Here is a 19,458-nt window from a genome sequence, read left to right as displayed (position 1 = left end):
AGAGATTTCCCTGTCTCTGCTCTCACAGCTCCCGGGTCTCAGCCTTGGACCTGGCCCCGCCTCTGCGCGTAGGTCGCCGGAGGGCGTCCGTTCTTCGCTCAGACAGGACGGGTTTAAAGGAGCCGCTGATTCGGGGGCTCTGGCTCACTCAGGCAGAGGGGAGGGAGGGGAATGCCCTCTCCTCGCGCACCAGGCAACAAAAGGGAAAAAAGTCTCTTGCCTCTCCGGTAGCTCCAGACCCTTTCCCCGGACTCCCTCCGGGCTAGCACTAACCCCTTCAGGGTCTCTTCCTGCCGCCAGCCCCAGACCTCTCCCTGCGCTCCGACTGAAAGCCGATACCCGAGCCTCAGCTCCCAGCCCCGCCCGCCCTGGCGGCCGAGCAGACAAGTCTCTCGGGCTGGTGTGTGCCTGAGGGCACCAATCCTCTGTGCCAAAATCTCTCTGCTTTGCCCTCCACACCCCTGTTGCTGTGCTCTCCTCCGCTACTCCGAAGCTTTCCCCCTCCGCCACCTGCAGTCTCCGCCCTCGAAGGGGCTTGTAGTGTGTAGAAACCTTCCCTCCTTCACGGCTCCCTCCCACTGGTGCAGGTCCCGTCCATATCCTATTGTCTCTGTTTATTCTTTTTTTCTTTTGACCTACCCAGGTATGTGGGGAGTTTCTTGCCTTTTGGGGGGTCTGAGGTCTTCTGTCAGCGTTCAGTAGGTGTTCTGTTGGAGTTGTTCCACGTGTAGATGAATTTCTGATGTATCTGTGGGGAGGAAGGTGATCTCCGCGTCTTACTCTTCCGCCATCTTCCTCCGGCTCCTGTAATTTTCTTGTTTCTAGTTGTGGTCTTTTCTTTTCCACCTAGAGAAGGTTCTTTAACATTTGTTACAAAGCTGGTCTGTTAGTACTGAATTTTCTTAGCTTTTGCTTGTCTGTAAAGCTTTTGATTTCTCCCTCAAATCTGAATGAGAGCCTTGCTGGGTAGAGTATTCTTGGTTGTTTTTTCCCTTCCATCGCTTTAAATATATCGTGCCATTCCCTCATGGCCTGCAGAGTTTCTGCTGAAAAATCAGGTAATAATCTTATGACAATTCCCTTGTATTTTATTTGTTGCTTTAAATATTTTCTCTTTGCCTTTAATTTTTGTCAGTTTGGTTACTATGCGTCTCGGCATGTTCCTCCTTGGGTTTATCCTGTATGGCACTCTCTGCTTCCTGGACTTGGGTGACTGTTTCCTTTCTCATGTTAGGGACGTTTTCAGCTATATCTCTTCAGATATTTTCTCAGGTTCTTTCTCTCTCTCTTCTCCTTCTGCGACCACTATAATGCAAATGTTGGTGCATTTAGTGTTGTCCCAGAGGTTTCTTAGACTGTCCTCATTTCTTTTTATTGTTTATTCTGTTCCGCAGCAGTGATTTCCACCATTCTGTCTTCCAGCTCACTTATCCATTCTTCTGCCTCGCTTATTCTCCTATAGATTCCTTCTAGTGTATTTTTTATTTCAGTTATTATATTGTTCATCTCTGTTTGTTTGTTCTTTAGTTCTTCTAGGTCTTTGTTAAACATTTCTTTTATCTTCTCCACCTGTGCCTCCATTCTTTTTCTGAGATCTTGGATCAACTTTACTATCATTACTCTGAATTCTTTTTTGGGTAGATTTCCTATCTCCACTTCACTTAGTTGTTCTGGGGTTATATCTTGTTCCTTCATCTGGGACATATTCCTCTGCTGTCTCATTTTTGTCTAACTTTCTGTGAGTGTGGTTTCCATTCCACAGGCTGCAGGGTTGTAGTTCTTCTTGCTTTTGCTGTTGCCTCCTGGTGGATGAGGCCAGTTTTCAGGCTTCCTGGTAGGAGGGACTGGTTCCTGCACATTGGTTGGTTTAGCTGGGTCTTGTCCCTCTGGTGGGCAGGGCTGTGTCAAGGGGTGTGTTTAGCAGGCAGCTGTGTGCTCAGGAAGATTTTAGGCAGTCTGCCTGCTGATGGGTGGGGCTGTGTTCCTGATCTGTTGGTGGTTTGTCCTGAGGCATCCCAGCCCTGTATCCTGCAGGTTTTTGGGTGGGGCCAGGTTTTGGTGAGAAAATGGCAGCCTCCAGGAGGGTTCATGCCAATTAGTACTCCCCAGAATTACTGCCACCAGTGTCTGTCCCCGCAGTGAGCCACAGCCGACCTTGCCTCCACAGGAGACCCTCTAATACCAGCAGGTAGGTCTGGCTCAGGGTCTTATGAGGTCACCGCTTTTTCTCCTGGGTCGTGGTGCGCACAAGACCTTGTGTGCACCCTCTGAGATTAGAGTTTGTTTCCCTCTGTCCTGTTGAATTCCTGCAATCAGTCCCCTCTGGCCTTCAAAGCCAGGTGCTCTGGGAGCTCCTCCTCTCATTGCCAGACCCCCAGGCTGGGGAGCCTAACGTGAGGCTCAGAACTTTCACTCCTGTGGGAGAACCTCTATGATATAATTATTTTCCAGTTTGTGGGTCGCCCATTTGGCAGGTGTGGGATTTAATTTTATTGTCATTGCTCCCCTCCTACCATCTTGTTGTGGGTTCTACATTTTCTTTGGATGTAGGATATCTTTTTTGGGGTAGGTTCCAGTGGGTTTTTTTGTTGATGGTTGTTCCAGCAGTTGTGATTTTGGTGTTTTCGTAAGAAGAGATGAGCTCATGTCCTTCTCTTCTGCCATCTTCTAGGCAAGGTTTCTGAGCAGCCCCTGCATGCTGAAAAGGCTGCTCTGGGTACAATGGGATCCAATTAAACAGTTTCCTTCACAGCTGCTTGTAGGTTACCAACTAGCAGGTGACCTCTAGTTTTGTATTTTATGAATGTACCACAATTTATTTTTTAATATTCCCCCATTGGTGGGCATTTAGTTAGTCTCCTGTTTTTTGCTGTTGTGGATGTTGTTAACAGTGAATGTCTCTGTTGCCATTTTTTAACCTGCAGGTCTCTTTAATGTGGGAAACAAGCTGCTAGTGAGCCTGGACTTGCTTTTTGCAATCCGAAACCAGATCAAGCTGGGAGAGGACCCCAGAGTATCCATCAGCACTCTTCTGAAGTCAGTGCAGGATCAGACAGGTAAAGGTTGGCTTCCTCCGTTTCCCCAAGGTTAGTTCTAAGCTCCCTGGGGATTTTCAGTGATGGGCTTTCGTTAACATAATTACCTCGGAGGAGAGTCTGATATTTTGAAAAGAAGACATTCTTGACTTCCTAACACACTCCTCCTCTTGAATTTTACAAATGCCAAACTTTGGAAAGCATGAGTCTTTCCATGTATCCAGAGACCTTCAACACAGTATTAAACAGATTTCATAGAAGCTCATCCTTTGGTCATAGGTAGACTTGGCGTTACTACATACTAAGCAGACTCATTCTGAATACACAGCTTCTGGAGGTCTGCTCCCATTTCCAAGGCTCATGCTGAGACATGAAGGTGGGCACCACCCTCCTTATTATTAGAAGTTATTTTCCCCTTTGCTTTCCTCATTTCTTTCTGTTTATGCTTTTCCCATCCCTTCCTACAGAATCCAGGCCCCGTGCCCCTTCCCTGCTCTGAGGTCAGATGGAGTAGCGGAAAGGTTCTAGGGTCGGACAGGCTTGTGTCTGAGTCTGCACTCTACCACTTAGTGGCAGTGTGGTTTTGAGTACTTTATTCTCTGTGCCTCAGTTTTTCCAGTTATTCAGTGAGGATAACAATACTCTTGGCTCATAAAGATGTGAGAGTTAAATGAGAGAATGTATTCAAAGCTGTCAGCATAGCATCTAGGTCCTAGTGGGTGCTGAGTACAGGGCAGCTATAACTCTCATTGGAATTGCCCTTTGAGTTGCTACCCGAACACCTAATGGCTAGGGTTCTTGACCTTTTGGTGGTTAGTACTCTTGGGTGTTCTTAGGAGAGAAGCAGTCTTGCAGAATTGCTGTTCTTGCTGGCCATTGCTCATCCCCTGTGGCCTCCAGGTCTTCTTCTGTGAACTTCTCAGAGCTCTTGCTCTCCTTCTAGAGAAGACTCTTACCGCAGAGGAGCTGAGCCAGCTGCAGGAGCTGCTGTGCAGTGGGTATTGGGCTTTTGAGTGCCTCACTGTCCGAGACTACAATGACATGATCTGTGGCATCTGTGGTGTGGCCCCCAAAGTGGAAGTTGCCCAGAGGAGTGAAGAAAACGTGCTGGCACTAAAGAGTGTGGAGGTAAGTGCCTCGTGGTCACCACAGGTGACCTTTAGAAATGTCTGCCCACTTTGGCAGCCACCTTCCTACATGGTGTGTCCAGGAGCAGATGGCTCTAGTTCTCTCCTGGGTGAGGTGAGTAGCTTTTTCTTGCCACTTCCCAGGTTTTCATCTAAGGCAGACCAGGTGGAAATGGAGGCACTTGTTACTTATTCAACAGATTTATTAAACATGAACTATAGGTGCACTTTTTAGGCATTTGGGAAATGGCAGTTAAACCCACGGAGTTTTTGAGCTCATGGAGCTCACTTTCTGATTTGGGGAGACAGGAGACAAACATTAATAATTGTGTATATTATATTAAAATACTATTAATATATATTATATGTAATACATTAATTTAAAGTAACATAATGACAGTAAGGCAGGGTAAGGAAGAGACCAGTATTGTGGGAAGAAGGGGCTCCTGCTTTATAGAGGGTAGTCGGGGAAGTCCTGTCTGACACAAGGGCATTTGAGTAGAGCCTTCTGAAGCCCATGTAGTTTTCAGTGGGAGGAACATTCCAGGCAGAGGGAGCAGCAAGAATGGGATCTGAAGAGGGTTTGCTGGGCATGGTTGAGGAACAGAAAGGTGGCCGATGTGGCTGGCTCTCTGTGAGCAGGGTATAGAGTGGTCGGATGTGTGAGGTTCAAGAGGCTGTGGGTGGCCCGGGCCATTGTAAGGACTTCCACTGAGTGAGATGGAGAGCCAGTGAAGGGTTTTGAGGAAGAGTGGACTGATCTGACTTAGGTTCTTAACTAAAAAATGTTCACACAAAGATAACACCAAACTCAGATGGCTTTATACATTAATTCTAACAAATATCCAAGAAATAAGATTCCAGTCGTAGAAGAATAGCAAAAGCGGATATAAGTCATTGTGTAAGGCCATATAACTGAAAGCAAAACCAAACATTTAATACAAGATGAAAATTTGGGCTGATAGTACTCATGAATATAGATGTCAGAGTTCTGAATAAGATAATTGCAGAACAAATCTAACAGTGAGTAAAATAAAATCATGACTAAGCTTATCCCAGGAAGGTAAGATTGTTTCAACATTAGAAAATATACTAATGTAATTCAGTACTTGACAGTTTAAAGGAGAAAACCCATATGATTATTTCACTGGATGTCTAAAAAAGACTTTTTTTTTTTAATTCAGCGCCCATTATGATAAAACTCTTCACAAACTAAGACTAATAGGGGAAATTATTTAACCTGGTACAGGGAATTTTTCAAAAATTCCATAGGTGAACTCTTTCCCATCATCATGCTGAGAGGTCTGGTCTGCCTGCATAGGTGTGGAGTGCCCCGTGAGCATGCTAGCAGTCACGGTGGGTGCAAGCTTTTCCATGTCTGAACTCTACCACAGTGACTCTTAAGCACTGGACCTGCAGCTCACTTGTTTGCCACCGGGAGTGGTACAGGACCTCTGGAGAAAAGTTCTGGTGTATTTTGACACGGCCAGCTGAGTATATTAGGGATTTAATGCATATTCCTCTTTCTCTTCCCAATTAAAAAAATAAGTACATACGCTGATCAAATAGTTCCATTATGAGGGTGGTGGTGTATAATGAGATATATGAAAACAAGCATAATGCTACTGGAGCCTTCTAAGTGTTCCCTGTAGGTAAAATGAACTGTAAAAAAAATTTGCTTTTGTGTGTTATCTCACAAAGAGGCTGTTTCTAGACTCATTCAAATCTGCTTGTCTAATGGAAATATTAATAGTAGTGCAGCTATGATTTATTGAGCATTTTATTACATATACCAAGTTCTTACTCTGTACTCAGTGCATTACTTTCTGGCTGACTTCTCAAACCTGTGATATTTTTGTAGATGAAGGGGGCTTGCCCAAGCTCATCCAGTCAGGAAGGGGTGGAGCTGGGATTTGACCTTGGTCTGGCTCCCTGACTCCAGAATCTGAACTCATAAGCAGCACCATGCTCACCAGTACCTCCTGGGACCCTGAGCTCTGGTGGTTTTTTTTGTTGTTTTTTTTTTTTTTTTGCGGTACGCGGGCCTCTCACTGTTGTGGCCTCTCCCCCTGCGGAGCACAGGCTCTGGACGCGCAGGCTCAGCGGCCATGGCTCACGGGCCCAGCCGCTCCACGGCATGTGGGATCTTCCCGGACCGGGGCACGAACCCATGTCTCCTGCATCGGCAGGCAGACTCTCAACCACTGCACCACAAGGGAAGCCCCTGGGCTCTGGTTTTTTAAACACATCTGGTCACAGGCTTTTTGGCTTTTTGCTCTCTAGAATAGACAGAAGCCCGCCTCCCTGCAAAAACTCACATATCCTAGTCCTGCCTGGCACCCGCCTTGTTCCGATCAAGGCTCGCTCCTCACAGAATGGAGTAGCATTCCCTTCACTTTCTGTATGCGTGTCTCTTCTCTTCTTTGTTTCTGGGTGTTTCTTTCTAGAGACCAGGACTTTGTTTTCTCCCTTTTGTGTGTGGAGTGCAGAGTTGGGTAGTGCGTTCGAGGAGAGCAGGCTGGGGGTGTTCTAAAGTCAGTGAAATAGAAAGGTATTGAACAAAACAAACGTCCACGAGGAGATTGTAGGGTTGGCCCCTCCCCTCAGGGACTGGTAGAGGAGGACCCTCTGGACTGATAAGAGACATCTCTATGTGGAGCAATAGTTCTTAGACTTTGTGGGCATAAATATTACATTGGGCAATGATTTGCAAACTTTAGTGTGAGAGGCTTGCTGGGCCTCACCCCCAGGGTTTCTGATTCAGTGGATCTGGAGTGGGCTGAGCATTTGCATTTCTAACAAGTTCCCAGGTGGTGCTCATGCCACTGGTCCACGCTTCGAGAACCACTCACCTAGGGAATCTTTTAAAAATGCAGCCTTAGGGGTTTAGTTCATGCAGATTGAGGTGCAGCCCGGATATCAGCATTGCTGAGTAACGCAAATGGTTCTGATGAGGTAATAGGATCAGGGTCTCACTTTGAGGGCTGCATAAGAGGGCTTACAAGAAGAAAAGTTGAGTAGCACAGTGCTAGATGTCTACAGTAGGTAAGTACATGCTGCACGTAGAGGAGATAGCCGTGTGCTGGCATGGTCTGGGAGGACCTTCGGGAGGAGGTGAGGGATCAACAGGGCCTTGCAAGTGGGTGGAGTGCCACTAAGTTTTATTCTGATGATTCCTGCCAGCCAGGCATAGGGATTAAGGGCTTGGGCTTTGGAACTAGATCTTTGTTCACATTCTCGTTCAGACTTCCCCTCGCTCCAGTGCTCTCACCTCAGGCACCCTCAGGCTTGTATAGTAGTAGTTAATTAGTCAGTGTCTGGCACATGACAGGCAGTGGTAGCTGCCCTCTCCTGGCGAGGCAGGGAAGAGGACATGAATAAAGGCATAGACGCAGAAGGGACTTAGGTCTTGGGGAGTGCTATGGTGTGGGAGAAAGGAATGAGGCCAAGGAACAGTTTGGCACTAAGATGTTAGATTCGGGGGTGTCCCGGCAGTGTGTGGCTGTCTGACTCCTTCCCCCTGCTCAGCCTGTATGGAGAAGGTAGGCTGTTGTATTGCTGCTGTTCTGTGGCTCCTACAGTTTGACCTTTTTTGTCCTGACCTTTTAGTTCACCTGGCCTGACTTCTTGGCCTCTAGTGAGGTAAATGTGGAGGACTTTTGGGCCACGATGGAGACAGAAGTGATTGAGCAGGTGGCCTTTCCCGCCAGCATCCCTATCACCAAGTTTGATGCCTCTGTTATAGCCCCCTTCTTCCCACCACTCATGAGAGGAGCTGTGGTCGTCAACACTGAGAAAGACAAAAACCTGGATGTGCAGCCAGTACCTGGTAAGGCCACCTGGCAGCTGGGGTCAGGGAAGGGTCCCATCGCGTCTGGAACATTGTCCGTGGCAAGACAGCATGTGTGGTTGAGAAGGTGCCAGACCCACCTGGAGGGCTCTTTCTGGAAAGATAATGACAACCTGTGACAAAATCCCCTGGAGATTAAAGTCATGTGCAGAGTTTTGAAGAGCTACCAGCCACATTGTATAGGACTGACCCACATAGCCCACTGTCAGCCTTCTGGGATGCACTACACTGAATAGTGGGAACCCTCTGAAAAATGCTGATGATAGGGCTCCAACCCCAAAGATTCTCACTGAGAGATGTAGGGGGAGGCAGGGAGTCTGCCTTCTAAACAGGTCTTTCAGATGGTTTTTTAGATGCTCTGTGCTTACACGTTGAGAAGCCCTGGGCTAGCTCTTTTGAGGGCATCGGTTTCTGACAACTTGGGTTTGATTCCCAGCTATGCCCCTCAGTGACCATGTGACCTCCACCAAATCCCTTCATTGCCCCGAGCCTCTGTTGCTTCATTTACAAAGAGGGCATGACATTGCTACCCACCACCTAGGTTGTTGTGAAGATTAAGTGAGCTAATACAGTTAGAGTGACGGCCTGCTTTTTTTTAACTGCAACTCAGAGTAAGCAATAGGTTCTACATCGTGACTCAGCGTGCTGGTCATATAAGTAACACGTCTGTGTATATCTGTAACTAAAACAACTTTCATAAAACAGTACTTTCCCTTACCAAGTGCAACATACTTGATTTTCTATTCTATTTCATTTTTAAAATCCTGGATATGACCTGCTAAATTGATTTTATAAGTAAGGCCCCTGCACAGTTCTGTTGATAAGGTTCAGGAACCTAGTGTATAAAGAGCATTTTTAAAATGAGAGCTATTACTGTTCCTCATGTTGCTGCAGTTGTGTTAAGAATCTGAGATCATGGTTCTGGAAAAACTTAAAAGGTTAAAAGCTGACCCATTTCAGGGTTCTTTGCATGGGCGCTCTGCAGGATATCTCCCCTAGATGTTCGAAGGCAGAAAGCTGGCTCTCAGAGACTTCGGATATCTGTAGAAGCTTAAAACCTGCCTTGAGTCCACCTCTCCCAGCCCCCAGGGCAGTGCTCGGGGCACAGCCTGCTCGACTGTGGACCAGGCCCCCTTGTTCCCATCCTCGTGCATGAGGGACTCCGCAGGACCTCAGGTGGCTGGCAGTAGCACCCTCCCATTAACACGACGTCTCTTGCAGGCAATGGCGGTGCCTTGGTACGGCTGCTCCAGGAGGGCGCCTGCAAGCTTGAGGAGATCGGCTCCTACAGCAAGGAGGAGCTGCACTGCCTGCTGAGACAGTGTGGCATCCCCTTCGGGGCAGAAGACTCCAGGGTGAGTCTCAGGGCAGTGCTGGGGGTAGGGACTTTGGGAGCAGACTGGTGGGCCATTTTTCTGGGCAGGGATATGAATACCCACGACTGGGCACTTGCGTTGGACACAGGGTGCTGGTGGGCAGAGAGGCCTGGGAGATAGCCAGCAGCCAGATTGTTACATGCACGCAAGGCCTTCCCATCCAGGCAGTTCCTCTGTTGAGGTAGTGGGTCCAGACGCAGGTTCAGGAATCCAGGCTCTCCTGCTAACTGTGTGTGGCCTTGGATAAGCTGCCTTACACATCTGAGCCTCATTTGCAAAGTGGAAATAACCAAAATACCAACCTCATGAAGTTTGCAGTGTCTAGTTATCACCTATCCAGGCTCTTAGAAAACAAGCACCACGGCATCCATAGAGAAGGAGGTGGAGGGATGTGTGTATTTAATCCATACATTATGTACTTCCCTTCATACTAATGTGCTCTTGAAAATCTAATGCTTCAAGTTCAGACTCAAATGTTGGCTCCTCTTTGACACTTTCCCAGCCCTGTAAAAAAAAATAGAGAGAACCCAGGCCTCAGAGTCTGGCAGCTTGATCATTCTGGCTGGCTCTGTCTGTGACCTGGTCCTTACAGGGCCTCAGCATCCCCATATGTACCTAAAGGACATTGGGCTGGTGAGGCTCCAAGGCCCAATCTGGCCTTAACAGTTTATTCATTTGCTTTGAGTGAGCATTTGAAGTGAGCATTTGGTGCTGTGTACCAAGCCTGGTCGCTCAGCATTCACTGCTGTGTTTAACCTGGTCCTTGTGCTCTAGGACCAGCTCTGCTTCTCCTTGTTGGCCCTCTACGAATCTGTTCAGAATGGAGCCAGAGCTCGACAGCCCCCACCTCATCTCACAGGGGGTAAAATCTACAAGATGTGCCCCCATCAGGTAAGAGGATAACGAGGAGGAACTCAGGGTGAATTTGTTCATGTCAGTTTGCCCACACAGAGGATCTGATTGATCCAGCTCATCCTGGAGCTGGCACTTAGGTCACTGGGCAGCTATGGAATAGCCCCTTATGGGTCATCACCAGTGAGTATTAGGCACCCTACTGTGTGCTGGCCCCTGCGTCAGCTGTTGAGGGTACAAAGGTGAGCAACGAAGATGTCATTCCTCCCTCGGTGACCTCATATTGAGAAATAAAGTCACCTTGGCTTGTGGCACCAGCTCTGCAGGAACTAGACAAGGACCAGAGATACAAAGTAGCGGAGAGGGACCTGCTGTCTGTGGGGCAGCCAGAGGAGGCTGAGAGCCCCATGTAAGCTTGGGAAGGGATGTGACCACTATGTCCTGAGCGGGGAGGGGTCCCCAGAAGCCAGTTCATGTAGAGCTTTGTAGGCAAGAGTAACAGTTTGGGTTTTCTTCTGAGAGTGATGAGAGGGGCCCGTTGGATGGTTTGAATGGGAAACGGTCTGATTTGGGTTCTAAGAAGATCACTCCTTAGGCCCGTAGAGAGCATGCACAGGGTAGGCGCCAGGATAGCACTGGGAAGGTTGTGCCCTGTGTGACACAGTCGTCCCAATCCAAGAAGATGCCAGGGTAGAAAACCCCCTGAACAGTGCTAAATGGGGAAGATGGCTTTGCAGAGCCTCCCTTTTACTGAGTGGGCAGGGCGACTAGCTGTCGGAAGAGAGTCAGGTCATCAACTCCTTTAACAGCCCCTGGCAGGTCAGAGCCTGCTCAGAGCCTTGTGTTCATGTGACTGGGGTTCATCTCAGGAGAAGCACTTGACAGCACAGGGATGTGAGAGCTATAGATCTCGGGGCTGTGGTGGGCCAGTGGTATTACCTGGAGGCGATAGCCAGGACTGGTAGGTGTGAAGGTAGGGAGGTAGAGGCAGAATTCTCCAGTGGACACACAGCTGCCCAGCAGTGGAGTGGTATTTGGGGGATCTGATGAAGGCTCTACCTTCATCTGGGGTTCTCATCTGGACAGCACCATCAGGGTCTGCTCAAAATACAGATGCTTACATGGCCGCTGAGCCTGCGCGTCCAGAGCCTGTGCTCCGCAACGGGAGAGGCCACAACAGTGAGAGGCCCGCGTACCACAAAAAAAAAAAAAATACAGATGCTTAGACTCCACCTTCAGTGGCTAATTCTGTAGATTTGGAGTGGGACCCAGGAACTTCCTCTTAGCTGCTGGTGCCATGCAGCCTGGGAACCACTGGACTAGATGGTGTTTGGTGGGGTGATGTGGAGGGTGGGGTTTGGAGGTGATGCCTTGGTGGGTGGGGATGGGGGGATCTCAGCCTCATTTGAGGCTCGGATGCTCCCAGCTCTTCTCCCAGGCTGCAGTGAGCTGGTGACTTCATTTAGGGACAGAAGTAGGAGGGAAGCAGAATGTCATGGGCTCTGGCAGGATGGCGTGACCTCAGTCATAAAACCTGATTGTCCATCTTCCCGGGAGGAAGCGAGTGGACCTGACTCGGTCTGTCTGCAGATTGGCTTCTTCACCCTGTGCTGTACTCCATCTCCCCACCAGGTGGTGTGCGGCTCCAAGTATCTCGTGCGGGGCGAGAGTGCCCTCGACCACGTGGATCTGCTCGTCTCCTCCCGCCACTGGCCTCCTGTGTATGTGGTCGACATGGCCACACCAGTGGCCCTGTGTGCTGACCTCTGCTACCCAGAGCTGACCAGCCAGATGTGGGGGAGGAATCAGGGCTGTTTCTCTAGCCCCACGGAGCCGCCTGTGGTGAGTTCCCTTCTGAGGAACTGGGACACATCCCCCTGGTTCGTTGGGAAGACCTTCTGCGAACCATCCACCACCTTTTTTCTCCACCAGTGTTTTGTCTCAGTGCTCTGGAACCAGCATTTACTCCACAAATTTTTACTGACCAACCCCTATGTGTGTGTGTGAGGCCACAGCATGTCACTTAGGGTGCCAGGGGTGACCCCAGGTATCTTGGGGTCAAAGGGGTCACCTTGCAGTTAAGCCTAGAAAATTGCCACCTTTGAGGACACTGTGCATGCTGACATACAAAAGGCTCAGACCAGCCCTGTTTTGGCTTTGACTGAATATGCTGCATGGCATTCCTTGTGTTGTGATCTAGAGGCACAGTGGCTTAGAAAATGCTAACTGTATCAACCCCTTTCCTCTAATTAAAAGGGGAAAGTAAGGCCCCGAGGTGAAAATGGACCTGTTGAGTGTCACACAGCAGATTAATGGCAGAGCCCTGGTCTCTTTGTCTTGGTGCACTGTATCAGGCTGTGGTTCTTAGCACGGGCACATGCCCTTGGCTAGAAGAGACATTAGGACTGGTAATAGGAAGGGGCCATCATTGTCATCACTTGCCTTTTCCTTAGTCTGTGGGGCTCACTGGGTTTGTAAGGTTGGTGTGAGGCACTGCAGAAGGGCATCTGAGCCTCCGTGGGAACCACTTCCTTCCTGTTCCCCCGCAGCCCCAGTCTGAATTGGTTAGGCAGATATAAATAATAGCTCAGGTAATCCCGCATCTGCTCTGGGAGGTGGCCACTGTTACTGTCCCCATTCTCACATGAGGAAACGGAGGCACAGGGGAGGAGGAAAGGGGGACTTGCCCCAGTAAACGTGTTACGTGGTGACGGTAGGATTTAAACAGAGCTGGCTCACCCACAGCCTTCACTCTCACCCATCATACAGCTTGGACCTTAATCTTCCCTCACGTCACAGTGGCTTATCTCCCTTGTAGAGCGTGTCCTGCCCAGAACTCTTGGACCAGCATTATACGGTGGACATGACGGAGACTGAGCACTCTGTCCAGCACCCGGTCACCAAGACTGCCACACGGCGCATCGTCCATGCAGGCACACAGCCCAGTCCTGGCGACCCCAGTGCTGGGCACCACTCCTTGGCCCTGTGTCCTGAGTTGGCGCCCTACGCAGCCATCCTGTCCTCCTTTGCAGACAGCAAACCAAACAGCGTCCGCCAGCGGCCCATTGCCTTTGACAATGCCACCCACTATTACCTCTACAACCGCCTCATGGACTTCCTTACCAGTCGCGAGATTGTCAACCGGCAGATCCATGACATTGTGCAGAGCTGCCAGCCTGGCGAGGTGGTCATCCGAGACACCCTCTACCGCCTCGGGGTTGCTCAGATCAAGACGGAGACGGAGGAGGACGCTGAGGAAGAGGAGGTGGCCACAGCTGCAGAGTAAGCCGGGCTCTTGTGCAGGGACCGCACCATCTCTCTCAAGCCATAGTAAAGCCCTTGCCCGAGGCAGATCCATCCAGGGGACCAGCCTCTGATGCTGGGACTGACCAAAGAGCTTCCATTTCCTGAGCACGGTGGAGCCCAGGGTCCTTGGTTCTCAACCTTCTGGGGGTCGGGAGAGGCACCAGGACACTCTTTACTAGCCCCAAAAGAGCACTTGGGTGGCACCATATGTTCAATAAAGGGGCAGGGAGGCTGAGAGAAGGCAAGTAGCTGCTGGCTTCCCAGGGGCGCCTGTGGGTCGGGGTGGAGGTCCTGGGTGGGCCAAGGCTGCTGAGGTTTCCCTTCCCACCCAGGGACACCGTTTCCAGCCCCTGTGGCCTATTGCCTTTGACTCGGGGCCTTGGGGGCTTCATGAGCTCCAGGGGCCCCTTTGGGCTCTTGATTCTCCCAGAGGAGGAATGCATTCCCCTCCTATTCTTCCTGCACCCACATCTGGGGGCAGCTGAGAAAGCGTGAGCCACAACTCTCTTCCAGGCCTAGCCTCCCTGCCCCAAGCTTTGAGGAAGAGGATCCCCTTCCTGGTCACTGCTGCTGCAGCCTGCCTCCTCTCTGGACCCTCATCACAGAGGGGATGTGGCCCGTGAGCATGACATAACCTGGGGGCAGTAGGAAAAACTCCCTTCTGTGAAGGGTAAGCAGACTGGGCGGTAAGGAAACAGCAGGACTGGCTCAAGTGCCCAGAGTTTGCTTAGGGCACGGGAATTGGCCGTGTTATTTAATTTATTGAGAGGAGTGGAATAGGTGGCTTTTTTCCCCTCCCTCTTCCCCGACCAGAATAAAGTTTATTAAATTATATGGTTTGGGTGCAACAGGAGTCAATTCCAGCCTCATTGTATGCAGCTCAGTGTGGTTGGGCCCCAGAGGTGCTGGGGTTGGTCACTCACTGCGGGAGGATGGAAGGAGGTCCCCGGGCGTCTGCATGGCACAAAGACCAGAGGCCAGCTGTGTTAATGCTGTTAGTTTAATGCTGACAGAGACAATTCCACAGCGTGACTGTTTGTTAGTTATGATGAGTCAACCTGGAGTGTGTGCTGCTTGCTTGGTGTGGCCAGCCACACGGGGCCCCTGCCTTCCAGCTCAGAATGGCGGGCGGGGGGGCCGGACAGAGCACCTCAACCTTTAGCTGCCACCTGGCTCATTGCAGCAATACCAGACCTAGGGTGGGTGGGGCCGTGGAGAGAAGGCAGAGAGGGACAATTAGGTTCTTCCAGAGGAGCCACCCTGCTCCAAGTGCAGCCCTGAGCACCGGCCTGCTCTCCTGGATCCACTCAGCAGGTGTTCTTCCATTCTGCCAAGGGCCAGGGAGCCTTGTTTTTTCCTCAAGGTTTGGGCAGCTCCTGGGGACTTGAGTCCCCAAACCAGTCCATTTCCATTGAAACAGGAGGGAAGGAGGGGAGGAAGTGGGAACCGGCTAAGAGTGAGCTGGGTATTCTCCCAGTCGGCATAGCACACGAGGCCACAGCATTGAGAACTGGCGGGGGCGGGGCGGAGCCCCAGCCCCTGACTGGCAGTGATGGCCCAGGCCCTGGGAGTGGGGTTCTCTCCAACCTCCTGTAGATCCCACATTCCCGAGTTTCAGAGCTGGGCCAGGCTGTTGAGGGAAATGACCAAGGGCACAGTCTGTGTTCTCCCCATGGTGCCCCATCCATGGAGGAGTTGAGAGCTTGGAGGAGGGGAGAGAGAGTACATCCCTGTGATCACCTCCTCAGCAGAACTGGTAGTTGTTGGGTTGCAGCAGGGGCTGGGCAATGTCCCCCTGCTCACAGCAGCCCAGGTGCTCGCTGGAGCTCTCCTCCTCCGGCTCGCTGCTGCTGCTTGGCAGGTTGCTGTAGTCCTGGGTGGGGGGATGTCAGGGGATGGTCAGAACTGATGAGTCAGGCCCAGCTTTAACCAGCCACCCACCCTGAGCCTGGCACCACTCACCTGCTCTCTTCTATCCACTTGAACCTGCTCCTGAAGGAGGGAGCAGATTTGCTGGAAGGTGGGTCTGCGGGTCGGCTCCAGGGCCCAGCAGGCCTGCATGATGCTGTATCTGAGGCAGGACAGAAGCTACTTGTGGGCCTGGGACTTATCATGTCTGTGCACTCATGCACACACACTACAGGGTTCTGCCCTGCAGAGGTCCCACAACCAAGTCAGAGGTGAGCTTTGCACAAGGCCAGTGCGAAGTCCCTGGTGTGCGTTATCTAATGTTTCCAGTAACCCCGGGGAAAAGGGCTTTTTGTCAAAACGGGCGTGGTAACTGAGGAGAAAAAAAGCTCAGAGATGCTATTTTGCCCAAGCTCCCAGGATGAAGAAGGGGCACTCTTGCTGCCTGCAGGTAGGTTTAAGAGGCCAGTCGATGGTAGGACTAAAGTGGCAGAGGAGCTAGCTGGCTGGGTGCATCCACCTTGGCGGTAAGCGCCTGGGTGGCATAGGGAGCAGCCGTGGAGAGACAGTGGCTGGAGAAAGATGCGGTGGGTGAGATGGGCCAGCGAGTGTGGGGGAAGGCTGTGGTGAGGGCAGGGAGCCAGTGAGGAGCCTGGGGTGGGCCGGCTGGCGTGAGGCGGCTAAGAGGCTGCAGCGGCTGGCTGGCTATGCTGAGTGAGAGGCTGGCCGCCGCCACAGAGCTCCAGGACAGGGAAGAAAAGAGAGAGCCTTCTTGAGGTCATAGCAACAGAGTCTGAGTTAAACATTCATCATCCGTCTTAGGGCTAGCCGCAGTTGAGAGCCCTCTTTGAGAATGTCCCCCGTGCTACCTGGGAAACCAGTGGAAACCCTGAACTTGATAAAAGGGGTCTGTCTTAGTCCACTGTGGGCAAGTGGAAGCCTGACCCTGGAACGTTGTGGACAAGAAAGGCCACACACCTTCCCATCCACTTCCAACAAATCCTGGGGTATTTTTCCTCCCTGGGGTTCTTCACTTACATGTTCGTTGGGGCAAACGCAGGCTGGGCCATTTGGTATCCGTCCTTCACCAGTTTATAGAACTTGCTGTTCACCAGGATGCCAGGGTAGGGGTTCAGCCCTGCAAAGGACAAGATTATGGAAAAGACCATATTCAGTGCTCACCGTCACCTTCCCCCACACATCTTGGTAGGGCTGGGTGTGAAGGGTCCCAGCTGGACTGCAGTAATAGAACAGCAGCTCCCCTTAACAAGTGTTTACTATATGCCGGGCACTGCAAAAGGCTTAGGCTTCTAGGACGTTGAAAGTCTTCCCCCAGGCTTCATCACATCCACAAAATTCCAGCACAGGCTTTGGGATAAGAGGTTGGTAGAGGAGTACATTGAAGGGCTTAGCCCAACTTCCTGTGCCTAGTGCTCCAGAAATGGGAGCTGTATCTTCAAGGACGTGCATGTTTCAGAGAGTGAGGGCAAACAGCATTCTAGGAAACAGCAACTGCACAAGCAGACAGGTGAGGAAACAGCCTGGAGGGAGTGCCTGTCGAGGGAGAGGGTCTGCCCTGCCCACTCCGGAGCTGCAACGCTTGGTTTTCAGATGCTTCGCCCATCCCTGCACTCTTAGCAGCCCTTGCTTTGCCCTGACCACCAAGGGTCCTGGACTAGCATGCTCCACGAGGCGTAGGACACTGTGGGCAACCAAGCACCAGTCAGCCCCATGCTGAGCCTGCACTGGGCCAGCGGCTTACCGAGTGAGAAGATCTCCCAGAGGAGGATGCCATAGGACCAGACGTCGCTCTGAACTGTGTAGACGCAGTCGAAGATGCTCTCTGGGGCCATCCACTTCACGGGCAGGCGGGCCTGGCACAGCAGACCCCAGTCACCTTGCACCCCGGGTCACCACCCCTCCCCAGCCTGGCCCAGCCCTCCCAGCACTCACGTTGCCCTTGACGATGTAGTTGGAGTCATTCATGATGTCCCTAGCCAGACCAAAGTCCCCAATCTTGGCCACATGGCCACTGGTCAGCAGCACGTTTCTGGCTGCCACGTCCCGGTGGATGCACTGAGGGAGAGCACTGTAGGGTTAGTCCTGATCCCTCCCCTACCTGAGCCCAAGGTGCAGGAGGAACAGCCAGGGCCCAGAAGGCTTGGGGTCCTCCTCGAGGAAGTGGGCATCAGTTTTGGTCCTGTACCCTGGGTCCTGTCCCTACCTTCTACCAAGACCCAGGTCTGGGAAAATTTAATGTGGGCATACAGTCAGTGTTGAGAAACCACCATGACTCCGGCCCTCTGGCCCTGCGTGGCAGGAGCTGCCTCAGAGCTAGGTCTGCACGGGCCCAGGAGCAGTGAGCCCTGGGGCTCCTAACAGGAGCAGGAGCTGCCACCCTCAGGGCCCTGCCGTTCCAGGCCCTTCTCTAAACATCTGCACACATTGTAACCCAATTCTACCTTCATGCCATTCTATGATTGTGCCTGTTTCTATAGGTGTAGAAACCTAGGCTCAGAGAGGTTCAGCAGTTGCTCAAAGCCACACAGCAAGTGGCAGAGCCAGCATTCAGGCTCTAGACTCCCAGGCCTGTGTTGTAAGGAGGACGGCCCCCTTCACACACTCCCTTTTCTCCCCCTTGTCCTCACCCATCCAGCCTCACGGGGGGTTGGCTGCCCCCGCCCCTGCCCCCCACATCATGGGGACCTGTTTTCTGACTCACGTTCTTGGAAGCGAGGAATGCCATGCCCTGGGCCACCTGGCTGGAAAAGTGGAGCAGGTCACGCAGCTCCAGCAGCCGCCCATCCTCCTTGTCCAGGTCTGGTGTGGGGAGAGGTGTCAGGGCGGCCCCCCCACCTCAACCCAAGCAGCCCCTCTCGTCTCCCTCAGCCCTGGTACCTCCTCCGCACCTTGCTCAGAGAATGAATCATTTGATGAAGAAGTGGAGACGGGCCTCATCTCCACATAGGTGTCCACACCCTGGCTGGAGAAGCCGCTGTCCCTGCATAGGAGCGGGGGCCGGGGGCTGGTCAGTGCCTGTCACTGCACTGCCCAGCTCAGGCCTCTCCCAGCCACTCAGCAGAGAAAGGAAGAGACCTCAGGGTCAACTTGAACTTTCCTTTCTGACACCTCCTTTGAGTGATCAGTGACCTCTGCTTGGCCATCCAGTGAGGGAGCTTACAACCTGTTCTCTCTTTGGGCAGCTCTGCCTGTTAGAAAGTTCTCTGCTGTTCCTAATGCTAATCTGCCCCCGGGCTATTCCTCCTCCTGGTCCTCGCTCTGCCCTCCAGAAGCATCTCGCTCTTCTCTGGAACAGCCCAGCAGGGCTTCGAGCATATTCCAGGGCCCCTTCTTTGAGCCCTCTTGTCTACATCACAGCTCTCCCTTCTGGCTGCACATTAAAATCACCCAGGGAGTTCCAGATACTCAGACCATCAAACCCAAGACTTCAGAAACTCTAGGGGTAAAGCCCAGTCATTCCCACTTACACATTAATCCAGGCAATTCCTGTGTGCAGCCAGAGTTGAGGACTGGTCTAGAGCAGTACTTCTTAAACTTACCCATGTGCATATGAATCACCTGGGGAATCTTATTTAAATGCAGATTCTGAGTCAGCAGGTTTGGGTAAGCCTGAGATTGTACATTCCTAACAGCTCTCAGAAGCTTATGAGCCTGTGCTTCGGGTGGCTGTTCAGGTTGAGAAGCACAGCTCCACATTGAATAGCCACCACTGCTTCTGATTATTTCAACCACATAGGAGTCTGGACCTCTCACCTCCTGCTCCCTCTGATACAGCTGTGCACCTTGACGGTGTCCTTACTCTCGTGTTCCCAGAAAAACAACCTAGTGCTTTATTTATGGTTTGACCATTAAACTATCCACTCCCTTGGTCTAGAAAGTGTACTTCTATTAATGTAGCCTGGGATCCCATTAGTAGGACTGGTTCACATGCCATTTCCCCTTGAAATCACCCAACTCGGAATCCTTTCCCCATCTGTAGATTT

The 19,458-nt window shown here is 51.4% G+C and overlaps 2 protein-coding genes across 5 annotated transcripts in view; one reads left to right on the top strand and one right to left on the bottom strand.

The window, feature by feature from the left end:
• HMGXB3 (HMG-box containing 3) overlaps positions 1-14,380 on the top strand; it is a gene marked incomplete at its 5' end in the record, with an annotated part of 63,835 nt that extends 49,455 nt beyond the window's left edge. For all 4 annotated transcript variants that reach the window (XM_079702719.1, XM_079702718.1, XM_079702717.1 and 1 more), the window contains 7 exons: positions 2,925-3,056; positions 3,979-4,163; positions 7,772-7,991; positions 9,234-9,367; positions 10,163-10,279; positions 11,873-12,082; positions 13,059-14,380. In XM_079702719.1, coding sequence (XP_079558845.1) covers positions 2,925-3,056; positions 3,979-4,163; positions 7,772-7,991; positions 9,234-9,367; positions 10,163-10,279; positions 11,873-12,082; positions 13,059-13,526 — 1,466 coding nt within the window. In that variant the 3' untranslated portion in view covers positions 13,527-14,380. The remainder of the gene's footprint in view (positions 1-2,924; positions 3,057-3,978; positions 4,164-7,771; positions 7,992-9,233; positions 9,368-10,162; positions 10,280-11,872; positions 12,083-13,058) is intronic.
• A 182-nt stretch (positions 14,381-14,562) lies between these two features.
• The window catches only part of CSF1R (colony stimulating factor 1 receptor), a gene marked incomplete at its 5' end in the record, with an annotated part of 29,487 nt that continues 24,591 nt past the window's right edge, over positions 14,563-19,458 (bottom strand). Inside the window, 8 exons of the mRNA XM_079702720.1 lie at positions 14,563-14,740; positions 15,287-15,419; positions 15,509-15,617; positions 16,493-16,592; positions 17,217-17,328; positions 17,408-17,530; positions 18,177-18,274; positions 18,364-18,455. Coding sequence (XP_079558846.1) covers positions 15,291-15,419; positions 15,509-15,617; positions 16,493-16,592; positions 17,217-17,328; positions 17,408-17,530; positions 18,177-18,274; positions 18,364-18,455 — 763 coding nt within the window. The 3' untranslated portion in view covers positions 14,563-14,740; positions 15,287-15,290. The remainder of the gene's footprint in view (positions 14,741-15,286; positions 15,420-15,508; positions 15,618-16,492; positions 16,593-17,216; positions 17,329-17,407; positions 17,531-18,176; positions 18,275-18,363; positions 18,456-19,458) is intronic.

Source organism: Hyperoodon ampullatus, assembly GCF_949752795.1.
Source record: "Hyperoodon ampullatus genome assembly, chromosome: 4".
NCBI classification, from domain to species: Eukaryota; Metazoa; Chordata; class Mammalia; order Artiodactyla; family Ziphiidae; genus Hyperoodon; species Hyperoodon ampullatus.
This window is presented reverse-complemented; position numbering and strand designations above follow the sequence as displayed.